This window comes from Heterodontus francisci, chromosome 39, assembly GCF_036365525.1.
Source record: "Heterodontus francisci isolate sHetFra1 chromosome 39, sHetFra1.hap1, whole genome shotgun sequence".
NCBI classification, from domain to species: domain Eukaryota; kingdom Metazoa; phylum Chordata; class Chondrichthyes; order Heterodontiformes; family Heterodontidae; genus Heterodontus; species Heterodontus francisci.
The window spans coordinates 42,535,656-42,550,277 of NC_090409.1; the positions used below are offsets into that span (position 1 = coordinate 42,535,656).

The following is a 14,622-nucleotide window of genomic DNA, read 5'->3' on the forward strand; positions in this document are numbered from 1 at the left end:
ACAGGTAACTGAAGGCAGTTACTTTAATGTCTGTCATGGGGAAGGTGTTAGAATCGATCATGAAGGAGGCTTTAGCTGGGCACTTAGAAAAACTCAAGGTAATCAGGAATAGTCAGCATGGTTTTGTGAAAAGGAAGTCATGTTTAACTAATTTATTGGAGTTCTTTGAAGGAGTAACATGCCCTGTGGATAAAGGGGAGCCCGTAGATATACTGTACTTGGATTTCCAGAAGGCATTTGACAAGGTGCCACATAAAAGGTTAATGTGCAAAGTAGGAGCTCATGGTTTAGTGGATAACATATGAGAATGGATAGAAGATTGGCTGGCTGGGAGAGAATAGAGTATGTATAAATGGATCCTTTTCTGATTGGCAGGGTGTGATAGTAGAGTCCCGCAGAGGTCTGTACTGGGGCCTCAACTTCCTACAATTCATATCAATGACTTAGATGAGGGGAGCGATGGCATGCTAGCTAAATTTGCAGATGACACCAAGATAAGTAGGAAAGTACGTTGTGAAGAGGACATAAGGAGGTTGCAGACCGATATAGGTTGAGTGTGTGGGCAAAAAATCTGGCAGATGAAGTATCACCTGGGAAAATGTGAAGTTGTTCACTTTGGCAGGAAGAATAAAAAAGCAGAGTATTACTTAAACAGAGAACGACTACAGTACTCTGAGGTGCAGAGGGATCTAGGTGTTCCAGTGCATCAGTCACAAAAGGTTAGTATGCAGGCACAGCAAGTAATAAAGAAGGCTAATGGAATGCTCTCCTTTGTTAAGAGAGGAATTGAAAATAAAAGTAAGGATATTATGCTTCAGTAAGACAGGGCATTGGTGAGGCCACATCTCGAATACTGTGTGCAGTTTTGGTCTCCCTATGTAAGGATGGATGTAAATGCGTTGGAGGCGGTTCAGAACACGTTTACTGGATTGATACCTGGAATGAGCGGGTTGTCTTATGAGGAAAGGTTGGACAGACTGGGCTTGTTTTCACTGGAGTTTAGAAGAGTGAGGGCAGACTTGATTGAATTTTATAAGATCCTGAACGGTCCTGACAAGGTGGATGTGGAGAGGATGTTTCCTCTTATGGGGGAGTCCAGAACTAGGGGACACGGTTTTAAAATTAGGGGTCGCCCTTTCAGGACAGAGATGAGGAGAAATGTCTTCTCTCAGAGGGTTGTGCGACTCTCGAACTCTCTGCCTCAGAAGGTGGTGGAGGCGGGGTCATTGAATATTTTTACGATGGTGGTAGACAGATCCTTGTGAGGCAGGGGATAGATGGGAGTGTGGAATTCGAAACACAAACAGTTCAGCCATGATCTTTATTAAATGGTGGAGCAGGCTCGAGGGGTCAAATGGCCTACTTCTGCTCTGAATTTGTATGTATGTTTGTATGTTTCCATTTTCTCAATGATATCCTGTTCCCATGTGTCTATCTGTGCCCTCAGCTCATCGGGTTTATTTGCTATACTCCTTGCATTTGAATAAATACCTTTTAACACTGCCAAATTCCTTTGCTGCATATTTTTTAACCTTTGCTTTGTCTGTCCTTCAGTCACTTGCTACTTTTCTTCCTCCCTTTCCCTTTCCCTGCCCTGAATCAGTCCTATCTGAAACTGCCCTCAGGTTCCCATCCACTTGCCAATGCACCAGGTGTTTAGGAGCTGGAATATACTGCCTGAGAGTGTGGTGGAGGCAGAGTCAATTGTGGCTTTCAAAAGGGAATTGGAAATTATCTGAAGAGAGAACATTTTCAGTGTTACAAAGAAAGGGCTGGGGAGTAGGATTTGTTAACTTGCTTTTACAGAGACCCAGGATGGGCCCAATGGCCTCTTTCTGTGCTGGAACTGGTCTATGATTCTCTGATTTGAGTCCTGGAGATTACACTTGAATTGCTAGGGATGTTCCAGGAGACCTCTGTGGAAAGAGGGGAGGGTATGGGTGGGGTGGCAGTGATCCCTAGCATTAGGTCAATATTCAGACTTCAGTGAGAGTTGGGTGTGATTGGATTGTGCGGAGTATTTATTTGGGCAAGGAACGTCTTCATCACTGTCTCTTCTGTTTGAAGTTGAATGGAGTCCTGAATAATCTGCCTTTGACACTGGACAACGGCAAAATCCGGGCCTACCAACACGGCAACAAGGCAGTGATCGAAACGGACTTTGGCCTGGTGGTCAGCTACGATCTGACGTACTACGTGGTGGTCACTGTCCCCGGGAACTACAGGGAGAAGATGTGCGGCCTGTGCGGTAACTTCAACAGCAAGAAGAAAGACGAGTTCAAGCTGCGCGACGGCACGGTGACGCGGGACGTGACGGAGTTCGGCAAGAGCTGGAGGGTCTTCTTCCAGGGGGCAAAGTGCAACGCTGGCTGTGGCAACCAGTGTCCTGTCTGCGAGCCCAAGAAATTGGCGGTCTTCAAAAAGGGCAATTACTGTGGTTTCCTCACTCTGCCAGCAGTCCTCTCGCAGCCTGTCACACGGTGGTCAACCCCAAACAGTTCTACCTCGACTGCCTCTACGATACGTGCCAGTCAAATGGTGACAACAGGGTGCTCTGTGACAGTATCCAGGCGTACGTGGAAGCCTGCCAGGCACAGAAAGTCAACCTTAAAGCATGGAGAAGCGAATCATTCTGTCGTAAGTCTGAGAAACTATATTATTACTTCTGTCCAATGAGGTCTGAGCTTCTCTTTTCTTTTATTTTCAATTTTTCCGCCCCATTGGCGGCCGTCCCTTCAGCTGCCTGGACCCTAAGCTCTGAAATTCCCTCCCTAAATCTCTCCACCTCTCTCTCTCTCTCTCCTCCTTTAATACGCTCCTTAAACCCGACCTCTTTGACCGAACTTTTGGTCGCGTGTCCAAAGATCTCCTCATGTGGCTTGGGGTCAAATTTCTGCCTAATTTACACTCCTGTGATGCACCTTGGGATATTTTACTAATTAAAGGCACTATATAAATGCACATTGTTGTGTTTCAGAGATGGTGCTACCATTGAAATACACTATTATCACTTTCCATAATCCTTTAACTTTTAATCAATGATTTGTGTTAATAGTTGGAATTATATAGTAGAATGTAAGACTACCTCAGCAGCAAGACAAAGATCAGCAATGTTGGGACGAGTAGGTGTAAAAGATGAAAGAAGACGAGGCACATTCTCCCTGGTGTTCTGGGGACATTATATCCCTCGACCGACATCTCATTAAAAAAGAAACGAAATCCAGATTAAATGGGGAGTCTGCATCCAGGCTTCATGTGGGATCTGGCTTTTTAAAAATTCTTGCATGGGATGTAGGCGACACTGGCCAGGCCAGCATTTATTGCCCATCCCGAATTGCCCCTTGAGATGGTGGTGGTGAGCTGCCTTCTTGAACCGCTGCAGTCCATGTGGGGTAGGTACACCCACACTGCTGTTAGGAAGGGAGTTCCAGGATTTTGACCCAGTGACAGTGAAGGAACAGCGATATAGTTCCAAGTCAGGATGGTGTGTGACTTGGAGGGGAACTTGCAGGTGGTGGTGTTCCCATGTATTGGCTGCCCTTGTCCTTCTAGTTGGTAGAGGTCGCGGGTTTGGAAGGTGCTGTCTAAGGAGCCTTGGTGCATCTTGTAGATGGTGCACACTGCTGCTACTGTGCGTCGGTGGTGGAGGGAGTGAATGTTTGTAGATGGGGTGCCAATCAAGCGGGCTGCTTTGTCCTGGATGGTGTCGAGCTTCTTGAGTGTTGTTGGAGCTGCACCCATCCAGGCAAGTGGAGAGTATTCCATCACACTCCTGACTTGTGCCTTGTAGATGGTGGACAGGCTTTGGGGAGTCAGGAGGTGAGTTACTTGCCTCAGGATTCCTAGCCTCTGTCCTGCTCTTGTAGCCACGGTATTTATATGGCTACTCCAGTTCAGTTTCTGGTCAATGGTAGCCCCCAGGATGTTGATAATGGGGGACTCAGCGATGGTAATGCCGTTGAATGTCAAGGGGAGATGGTTAGATTCACTCTTGTTGGAGATGGTCATTGCCTGGCACTTGTGTGGCGCGAATGTTACTTGCCACTTATCAGCCCAAGCCTGGATATTGTCCAGGTCTTGCTGTGTTTCTACACTGACTGCTTCAGTTTCTGAGGAGTCACGAATGGTGCTGAACATTGTGCAATCATCACTTTATGATTGAAGGAAGGTCATTGATGAAGCAGCTGAAGATGGTTGGGCCTAGGACATTACCCTGAGGAACTGCTGCAGTGATGTCCTGGAGCTCAGATGATTGACTTCCAACAACCACAACCATCTTCCTTTGCGCTCGGTATGACTCCAGCCAGTGGAGGGTTTTCCCCCTGATTCCCATTGACCTCATTTTTGCTAGGGCTCCTTTATGCCATACTCGGTCAAATGCTGCCTTGATGTCAAGGGCAGTCACTCTCACCTCACCTCTTGAGTTCAGCTCTTTGTCCATGTTTGACCCAAGGCTGTAATGAAGTCAGGAGCTGAGTGGCCTTGGCGGAACCCAAACTGAACGTCACTGAGCAGGTTATTGCTCAGCAAGTGCCGCTTGATGGCACTGTTGATGACACCTTCTATCACTTTACTGATGATTGAGAGTAGGCTGATGGAGCAGTAATTGGCCGGGTTGGACTTGTCCTGCTTTTTGTGTACAGGACATACCTGGGCAATTTTCCACATTGCAGGGTAGATGCCAGTGTTGTAGCTGTACTGCAACAGCTTGGCTAGAGGCGCCGCAAGTTCTGGAGCACAGGTCTTCAGTACTATTGCCGGAATATTATCAGGGCCCATCGCCTTTGCACTATCCAGTGCCTTCAGTTGTTTCTCGACATCATGCGGAATGAATCGAATTGGCTGAAGTCTGGCATCTGTGATGCTGGGGACTTCAGGAGGAGGCCGAGATGGATCATCAACTCGGCACTCTGGCTGAAGATTGTTGCAAATGCTTCAGCCTTATCTTTCGCACTGATGTGCTGGGTTCCCCCATCATTGAGGATGGGGATATTTGTGGAGCCACCTCTTCCAGTTAGTTGTTTAATTGTCCACCACCATTCACGGCTGGATGTGGCAGGACTGCAGAGCTTCGATCTGATTCGTTGGTTATGAGATGTCGTAGCTCTATTTATCGCATGCTGCTTACGCAGTTTGGCATGCAAGTAGTCCTGGGTTGCAGCTTCACCAGGTTTACACCTCATTTTGAGGTATGCCTGGTGCTGCTCCTGGCATGCCCTCCTGCACTCTTCATTGAACCAGGGTTGGTTTCCTGGCTTGATGGTAATGGTAGAGTGGGGGATATCCCGGGCCATGAAGTTACAGATTGTGGTTGAGTGCAGTTCTGCTGCTGCTGATGGCCCACAGCGCCTCATGGATCCCCAGTTTTGCATTAGATCTGTTCGAAATCTATCCCATTTAGCACGGTGATAGTGCCACACAACACGATGGAGGGTCTCCTCAATGTGAAGGCGGTACTTAGTCTCCAAAAGGACTGTGTGGTGGTCACTCCTACCAATACTGTCATGGACAGAAGCATCTGAGGCAGGCAGATTGGTGAGGACGAGGCCAAGTATGTTTTTCCCTCGTGTTGGTTCCCTCACCACCTGCCGCATTCTCCTTTCTGTCTTTTTGGACTCGGCCAGCTCGGTCAGTAGTTTAGTTTTTTTTAGTTTAGTTTAGAGATACAGCACTGAAACAGGCCCTTCGGCCCACCGAGTCTGTGCCGACCATCAACCACCCATTTATACTAATGCTACACTCATCCCATATTCCTACCACATCCCCGCCTGTCCCTATATTTCCCTACCACCTACCTACACTAGGGGCAATTGCTAATGGCCAATTTACCTATCAACCTGCAAGTCTTTGGCATGTGGGAGGAAACCGGAGCACCCGGAGGAAACCCACGCAGACACAGGGAGAACTTGCAAACGCCACACAGGCAGTACCCAGAATTGAACCCGGGTCACTGGAGCTGTGAGGCTGCGGTGCTAACCACTGCGCCACTGTGCCGCCGAGCCACTCTTGATGATGGACACTGAAGTCCCCCACCCAGAGTACATTTTGTGCCCTTGCCACCCTCAGTGCTTCCTCCAAGTGGTGTTCAACATGGAGGAGTACTGAGCCATCAGCTGAGGGAGGGCATTAGGTGGTAATCAGTAGGAGGTTACCTTGCCCATGTTTGACCTGATGCCATGAGACTTCATGGGGTCTGGAGTCGATGTTGAGGACTTCCAGGAAAACTCCCTCCCTACTGTATACCACTGTGCCACCACCTCTGGGAGAGGACATACCCGTGGATGGTGATGGCAGTGTCTGTAAGGTATGATTCCGTGAGTATGACAATGTCAGGCTGTTGCTTGACTAGTCTGTGGGGCAGCTCTCCCAACTTTGGCACAAGCCCCCAGATGTTAGTAAGGAGGACTTTGCAGGGTCGATAGGGCTGGGTTTGCCGTAGTCGTTTCCGGTGCCGAGGTCGATGCCGGGTGGTCCGCCCGGTTTCATTCCTTTTTATTGACTTCGTAGCGGTTAGGTACAACTGAGTGGCTTGCTAGGCCATTTCAGAGGGCGTGTAAGAGTTAACCACATTGTTGTGGGTCTGGAGTCACATGTAGGCCAGCCCAGGTAAAGACAGCAGATTTACTTCCAGAAAGGACATTAGTGAACCAGATGGGTTTTTACAACAATTGACAATGGTTTCATGGCCATCATTAGACTAGCTTTTAATTCCAGATTTTTTTATTAATTAAATTCAAATTCCACCTTCTGCTGTGGTGGGATTCGAACCCATGTCCCCAGAGAAGTACCCTGGGTCTCAGGGTTATTAGTCCAGTGATAATACCACTACGCCACCGCCTACCCTGGCTGTGCAGAAAGTGACTGATAACAGTAACAAAAGCCACTGCGAGGCGCTTTGAGAAATCCTTGAGTTACTTGTATTAAAGGGAGGCCTCGTTATTCTTCACGGTGGAATTTCTGCCGGTTTTCCATGACTCTCTTGACCTGTTTTTATTGGGACGTTGCCCACAGCAATGAAGTGTCCAGCGAACAGCCACTACGAGGTGTGTGCCGACACCTGTGCTACTACCTGTGCCGGGATTACGGACCAGTCCAAATGCCCCGACACCTGCTCTGAGGGATGCCAGTGTGACGACGGTAATTTCGTAGACGGAGATCAGTGTGTTCCCATCGAGAATTGTGGCTGTTTCGAGAATGGCCACTATTACCAGGTAGGCTCTGCTGTTGTGTCACATTACATGTCCACTTGACAACCCGTCTTTGTTTGTGTCCCAGTAATATCAGAGCACTGCACTGTCGGAGGGTCAGGACTGAGGGGGTGCTGCACTGTCGGAGGGTCAGTACTGAGGGAGTGCTGCACTGTCGTAGGGTCAGTACTGAGGGAGTGCTGCACTGTCGGAGGGTCAGTACTGAGGGAGTGCTGCACTGTCGGAGGGTCAGTACTGAGGGAGTGCTGCACTGTCGGAGGGTCAGTACTGAGGGAGTGCTGCACTGTCGGAGGGTCAGTACTGAGGGAGTGCTGCACTGTCGGAGGGTCAGTACTGAGGGAGTTCTGCACTGCCGGAGGGTCAGTACTGAGGGAGTGCTGCACTGCCGGAGGGTCAGTACTGAGGGAGTGCTGCACTGCCGGAGGGTCAGTACTGAGGGAGTGCTGCACTGTCAGAGGGTCAGTACTGAGGGAGTTCTGCACTGCCGGAGGGTCAGTACTGAGGAAGCGCTGCACTGTCAGAGGGTCAGTACTGGGGGAATGCTGCACTGCATACAGACTGACACACTCCTGGGGATACCCTCTCGAATCTGACACACTCTGGGGATACCCTCTCCATACTGACAAACGCCTGGGAATACCCTCCTGATACTGACACACTCCTGGCGATATCCTCTCGATACTGACACACTCCTGGCGATATCCTCTCGATACTGACACACTCCTGGGGATATCCTCTCGATACTGACACACTCCTGGGGATACCCTCTCGAATCTGACACACTCTGGGGATACCCTCTCCATACTGACAAACGCCTGGGAATACCCTCCTGATACTGACACACTCCTGGGGATATCCTCCTGATACTGACACACTCCTGGGGATATCCTCTCAATACTGACACACTCCTGGGGATACCCTGTCGACATATATTTGGGGGTATCCGCTCAATACTGACCACATTCTGGGGATACCTTCCTCATGCTAACAGTCTCCTGTTTGTTCCCTCCACAGCTTGATGATGTGGTGATTCAGAATGACTGCAAGGAAAGATGCATGTGTTCTGCGGTCGGGTTGGTTTGTGAAGAGATCTCCTGCACAACTGATGAAAAGTGTGGCATAAAGAATGGAGTCATGGGATGTTATAACAAAGGTACGACGCTGTAAATGGCATCGTGTATGTCAGAGGGAGGCAGAGAGAGCAGGGAGCTGGGATTTACAGTCCAAGGCCAGGGGGCGTGGTGTAACTTACATTAACCACATTTCATATCCCAGTGCAGTTACTGCATAGGGGGGTGCCCTCCCTCACGGTAAACGCCTTGGGTTTGGGGCTTGTCTCAGTTAGAGGGGTGCATGTGCGACCCTGGCCCATGAATGAGAATGGAGCCTAATTTTAATTCTGCTCTGAGAGTGATCAGCAGCCAAACAGTCAGAAAATCGAGGGTTCGTGCTCCCACTCCAGACAGGGTCAGTCCTGAGGAACACAGAGATCTTGGAGACTTGGACAATTCTGACCTCTCATGCATCCCCTGATTTTCATCGCTCCACCATTGGCAGCCATGCCTTCAGCTGCCTGGGCCCTAAGCTCTGGAATTCTCTCCCTAAACCTCTCCACCTCTCTCTCCTCCTCCTTTAAGACGCTGCTTAAAACTGACCTCTCGGACCGAGCTTTTAGTTGTCTGTCCCTAATATCTACTGTTCAGGCCCAGGGTCAAATTTTGTCCGATTTACACTCCTGTGAAGCACCTTGGGATGTTTTTAACCAGGTGAAAGTTGCTTTATAAATGCACGCTGTTTCCTTTGGCACAGTGGTTAGCAACGCAGCCTCACAGCTCCAGTGACCCGGGTTCAATTCTGGGTACTGCCTGTGTGGAGTTTGCAAGTTCTCCCTGTGTCTGCGTGGGTTTCCTCCGGTTTCCTCCCACATGCCAAAGACTTGCTGGTTGATAGGTTAATTGGCCATTATAAAATTGCCCCTAGTATAGGTAGGTGGCAGGGAAATATAGGGACAGGTGGGGATGTGGTAGGAATATGGAATTAGTGTAGGATTAGTATAAATGGGTGGTTGATGGTCGGCACAGACTCGGTGGGCCGAAGGGCCTGTTTCAGTGCTTGTTTCTCTCTCTGAACAATCAAAAGCTGTCAGGGGGAGTTTTGACATGTTCGGTCATTACTGAGTGCCTGTGTGCGTTCTGTTCCCGTCAGATCCATGCAAAGATGCCAAGTGCAGAGTGAAGGAGACGTGCAAGGTTGAGAATGGGGATGCGAGGTGTGTGCCTCAATACACTGGGAAATGCTGGGCCTGGGGAGACCCCCACTACCACACCTTCGACAACCTCAACTTTAACTTCCAGGGCACCTGTACCTACATCGTAGCTGAGACATGTGGCTCCGACCGCACCCTGATGCCTTTCAAGATTGAAGCCAAGAACGACATCCGAGGCAATTCAGCTGTGTCGTACGTCAAACTGGTCCACGTTCATGTTTACGGCTACAAGATATCTATTCACAAGTCCGAGATCGGACAAGTCAGGGTGAGGATCACAGACCGCTCGGTGTCACAAGCTCGCAGTCGAAATGCTCTCCTGTCAAACTTTCCAACTTCTATTCATTCCTGGGATGTCAGCATCGCTCGCAAAGCCAGCATTTATTGTCTATCCCTAGACCCTATTGAGGTGGTGAGCTGCCTTCTTGAACCGCTGCAGTCTGTGTGGTGTAGGTAAACCCACAGTGCTGTTAGGGAGTTCCAGGGATTTGACCCAGTGACAGTGAAGGAACGGCGATATAGTTCCAAATCACGATGGTGTATGGCTTGGAGGGGAACTTGCAGGTGGTGGTGTTCCCATACATCTGCTGCCCTTGTCCTTCTAGGTGGTAGAGGTCACGGGTTTGGAAGGTGCTGTCGAAGGAGCCTTGGTGCATTGCTGCAGTGCATCTTGTAGATGGTACGCACTGCTGCCACTGTGTGTCGGTGGTGGAGGGAGTGAATGTTTGTGGATGGGGTGCCAATCAAACGGGCTGCTTTGTCCTGGATGGTGTCGAGCTTTTTGAGTGTTGTTGGAGCTGCACCCATCCAGGCAAATGGAGAGTATTCCATCACACTCCTGACCTGTGCTTTATAGATGGCGGGCAGCCACTGGGGAGTTAGGAGGTGGGTTACTCGCCACAGAACTCCCAGTCTCTGACCTGCTGTTGTCGCCACAGTATTTATATGGCTGGTTCAATTCAGTTTCTGATCAAGAGACACAGAGTGAGATCAACAGAGAAGCGGTGGCAGACATTTAAGGGGCTATTTCAGAATACTCAGAATAAATATAATCCTACTGCAAAGAAAAATTCTAAGAGAATACCCACGATCCATGTTAACTAAAGACGTTATGGAAAGCATCAAACTTAAGGAAAAAGCATATAATTGTGCAAAGATGAGTGGCAGGTCAGATGATTGGTCAGAATATAAAGAACGGCAGAGAATGATTAAAAGGTTAGTCAGGAGAAAGAAATTAGAGTATGAGAGGAAGTTAGCGAGAAATGTAAAAATGGATAGCAAGAATTTTTGCAGGTATTTAAAAAGGAAAAGAGTAAGTAAAGTGAGTGTTGGTCCTCTGGAGAGTGAGAATAGGGAGTTAAAGCAGATAATAAGGAAATGGCAGATGAAATGAACAAATATTTTGCTTCTGTCTTCACGAGAGAGGATACAAGAAACATTCCAGTAATAGCTGTAAATCAGGAGGTGGAAGGAAGGGAGGAACTTGGTGAAATTGCAATCACCAGGGAAACGGTACTGAGCAAAGTAATGGAGCTGTGGGCTGACAAGTCCCCGGGTCCTGATGGGCTTCATCCTAGGGTCTTAAAGGAGGAGGCTAATGAGGTAGTTAGTAGATGTGTTGGTGTTAATTTTATCAAAATTCGCTGGATTCTGGAAAGGTTCCATCAGACTGGAAAGTAGCAAATATAACCCCTCTATTCAAGAAGGGTTGGGGGGGGGGGGGTGCGGGGGTGGAGAGGCAGAAAACGGGTACCTATAGACCAGTTAGTTTGATGTCTGTCATGAGGAAGGTGTTAGAATCGATCATTAAGGAGGTTACAGCTGGGCACTTGGAAAAGCTCAAGGTAATCTGGAATAGTCAGCATGGTTTTGAGAAAGGGAAATCGTGTTTAACTAATTTATTGGAGTTCTTTGAAGGAGTAACATGCGCTGTGGATAATGGTGAGCCCACTGACATACTGTACTTGGATTTCCAGAAGACATTTGACAAGGTGCCACATAAAAGGTTATTGTGCAAAGTAGGAGCTCATGGTGTAGTGGATAACATATTCGAATGGATAGAAGATTGGCTGGCAGGGAAAGAATAGAGTATGTATAAATGGATCCTTTTCTGATTGGCAGGGTGTGATAGTAGAGTCCCGCAGAGGTCTGTGCTGGGGCCTCAACTTTCTACAATTTATATCAATGACTTAGATGAGGGGAACGATGGCACGGTAGCTAAATTTGCAGATCTCACAAAGATTGGTAGGAAAGTATGTAATGAAGAGGACAGAAGGTGGTTGCAGAGCAATGTAGATAGGTTGAGTGAGTGGGCAAAAATCTGGCAGATGGAGTATAATGTGGGAAAATGTGAAGTTGTTCACTTTGGCAGGAAGAATAAAAAAGCAGAGTATTAAACAGAGAATGACTACAGAACTCTGAGGTGCAGAGGGATCTAGGTGTTCTCGTGCATAAGTCACAAAAAGTTAGTAGGCAGGTACAGCAAGCAATAAAGAAGGCTAATGGAATGCTATCCTTTATTACGAGAAGAATTGAAAATAAAAGTAAGGATATTATGCTTCAGTTATACAGGGCATTTCTGAGACCACATCTCCAATACTGTGTGCAGCTTTGGTCTCCTTACTTAAGGAAGGATGTGAATGCGTTGGAAACGGTTCAGAAGACATTTAGGAGATTGATATCTGGAATGAGCGGGTTGTCTTATGAGGACAAGTTGGACAGTCTGGGCTTGTTTTCACTGGAGTTTAGAAGAGTGAGGGGAGACTTGATTGAAGTTCATAAGATCCTGAACGGGCTTGACAAGGTGGATGTGAAAAGGATGTTTCCTCTTGTGGGTGAGTCCAGAACTAGGGATCGCCCTTTTAGGACAGAGATAAGGAGAAATGTTTTCTCTGAGGGTTGTGCAACTTTGGAATTCTCTGCTTCAGAAGGTGGTGGAGGAGGGGTCATTGAATATTTTTAAGGCAAAGGTAGATAGATTCTTGTGAGGCAGGGGAATCAAAGATTATTGGGGGTAGATGTGAGTGATGAAGTCAAGTCAGAAACAGGTCCGCCATGATTTTATTGAATTGTGGAGCAGGCTCGAGTTGCTGAATGGCTTACTTCTGCTCCTAATTCGTACGGTCGTATGGTGATATAGTCATTAACCAACTGCCTGCTCAACCTATCTGTATTGGTCTGCAAACTCCTTATGTCCTCTTCACAACATACTTCCCTACTTATCTTTGTGTCATCTGCAAATTTAGCGACCATGCCATCGCTCCCCTCATCTAAGTCATTGATATGAATTGTAAAAAGTTGAAGCCCCAGCACAGACCCCTGTTGGAATCCACTCGTCACACCCTGCCAATCAGAAAAGGACCCATTTATGCATACTCTGTTTCCTCCCAGCCAGCCAATCTTCTATCGAATAAATTGGTTAAACATGATTTCCCTTTCACAGTGACAGGAAGCAGAGGAGTCCTGGTAGAGGAAGCTTTACTCTGCATCTAACCCCGGTTTTTTTTCTTCGTTTCCCTGTGCTGTCCCTGTCCTGGGAGTGTTTGATGGGGACAGTGTAGAGAGAGCTTTACTCTGTATCTAACCCCCGTACTGTCCCTGTCCTCGGAGTGTTTGATGGGGACAGCGTAGAGGGAGCTTTACTCTGTATCTAACCCCGTGCTGTACCTGTCCTGGGAGTATTTGATGGGGACAGTGTAGAGGGAGCTTTACTCTGTATCTAACCCCAAGCTGTACCTGTCCTGGGAGTGTTTGATGGGGACAGTGTAGAGGGAGCTTTACTCTGTATCTAACCCCCGTGCTGTACCTGTCCTGGGAGTATTTGATGGGGACAGTGTCGAGGGAGCTTTACTCTGTATCTAACCCCCGTGCTGTACCTGTCCTCGGAGTGTTTGATGGGGACAGTGTCGAGGGAGCTTTACTCTGTATCTACCCCCGTGCTGTACCTGTCCTGGGAGTATTTGATGGGGACAGTGTAGAGGGAGTTTTACTTTGTATCTAATCACTGGCAGGGTTTGGGACCAAGCAGACAGTTGTGTAGTTTATGCCTTGATAATACCAGCACTGTGCTAAATGTCCTGCCAGTTACCCAACGCTGTGTCTGATTGTTATGCTTTGTCGCTCTTCCTTGAGGAGCCATATTGAAAATTGCTCCTGTTCTGTGCAGGTTAATGACGTGCGAACGAGTTTACCAGTGACACTGGTAGATGGAAAACTACGTCTGTATCAGAGTGGGATGTTCGCTGTGCTGCAAACGGATTTCGGTCTGAAAGTTTCTTACGAGTGGAGGTGGTACCTGATTATTGAGGTTCCCAGCAGCTACTTCAGCAACCTGTGTGGACTGTGTGGAAACTTCAACGGGCAAAACAACGATGAGAAGCTAGCTCCGAACGGAAACAGCGTGTCGTCTGTTGTGGAGTGGGCCGGCAGCTGGAAGGTCAATGACCGGGACCCGTTCTGCTGGGACTACTGCCACGGCTACTGCCCCACCTGTGCTGACGACAAGCGGCTGCTGTATGAGAGCGAGAAGTACTGTGGCTTACTTAAAAGCGTCTTCAAGCTGTGTCACGATAAAGTGGACCACAGGCCATTCTTCGACAGCTGTGTGTACGATGTCTGCCTGAACCAGGGCCGGAAGAGCATGTTATGCCAGGCGCTGGCAGCATACGCCACAGAGTGTCAGAAAGAGGGTGTCACGGTGAAGCAGTGGCGACAGGAGGCATCCTGCCGTAAGTTTTCCAAACTCCAGTGAGAGTCAGTGTGTGTGGACCCGTACCCCAGTGAGAGTCAGTGTGTGTGGAACCCGTACCCCAGTGAGAGTCAGTGTGTGTGGGATTCGGACCCCAGTGAGTCAGTGTGTGTGTATCCATACCCCAGTGAGAGTCAGTGTGTGTGGAACCCGTATCCCAGTGAGAGTCAGTGTGTGTGGGATTCGGACCCCAGTGAGAGTCAGTGTGTGTGGAGCACGCACCCCAGTGAGAATCAGTGTGTGGGGAACCCGTACCCCAGTGAGAGTCAGTGTGTGTGGGTCCCGTACCCCAGTGAGAGTCAGTGTGTGTGGAGCACGCACCCCAGTGAGAGTCAGTGTGTGTGGAGCACGCACCCCAGTGAGAGTCACTGTGTGTGGAACCCGTGCACCAGTGAGTCAGT

The 14,622-nt window shown here is 48.6% G+C and overlaps 2 protein-coding genes across 2 annotated transcripts in view; one reads left to right on the forward strand and one right to left on the reverse strand.

Annotated features, from left to right (window-relative positions):
* Positions 1–14,224, forward strand: part of LOC137352901 (IgGFc-binding protein-like) — a 44,099-nt gene extending 29,875 nt beyond the window's left edge. The window contains exons 9-14 of the mRNA XM_068018746.1: positions 2,068–2,357; positions 2,456–2,637; positions 7,012–7,211; positions 8,223–8,361; positions 9,414–9,742; positions 13,640–14,224. Coding sequence (XP_067874847.1) covers positions 2,068–2,357; positions 2,456–2,637; positions 7,012–7,211; positions 8,223–8,361; positions 9,414–9,742; positions 13,640–14,224 — 1,725 coding nt within the window. The remainder of the gene's footprint in view (positions 1–2,067; positions 2,358–2,455; positions 2,638–7,011; positions 7,212–8,222; positions 8,362–9,413; positions 9,743–13,639) is intronic.
* LOC137352797 (complement C1q-like protein 3) overlaps positions 2,021–14,622 on the reverse strand; it is a 241,811-nt gene continuing 229,209 nt past the window's right edge. The window contains exon 7 of the transcript XR_010969787.1: positions 2,021–2,584. The gene's annotated coding sequence lies outside the window, so the exon portion shown is untranslated. The remainder of the gene's footprint in view (positions 2,585–14,622) is intronic.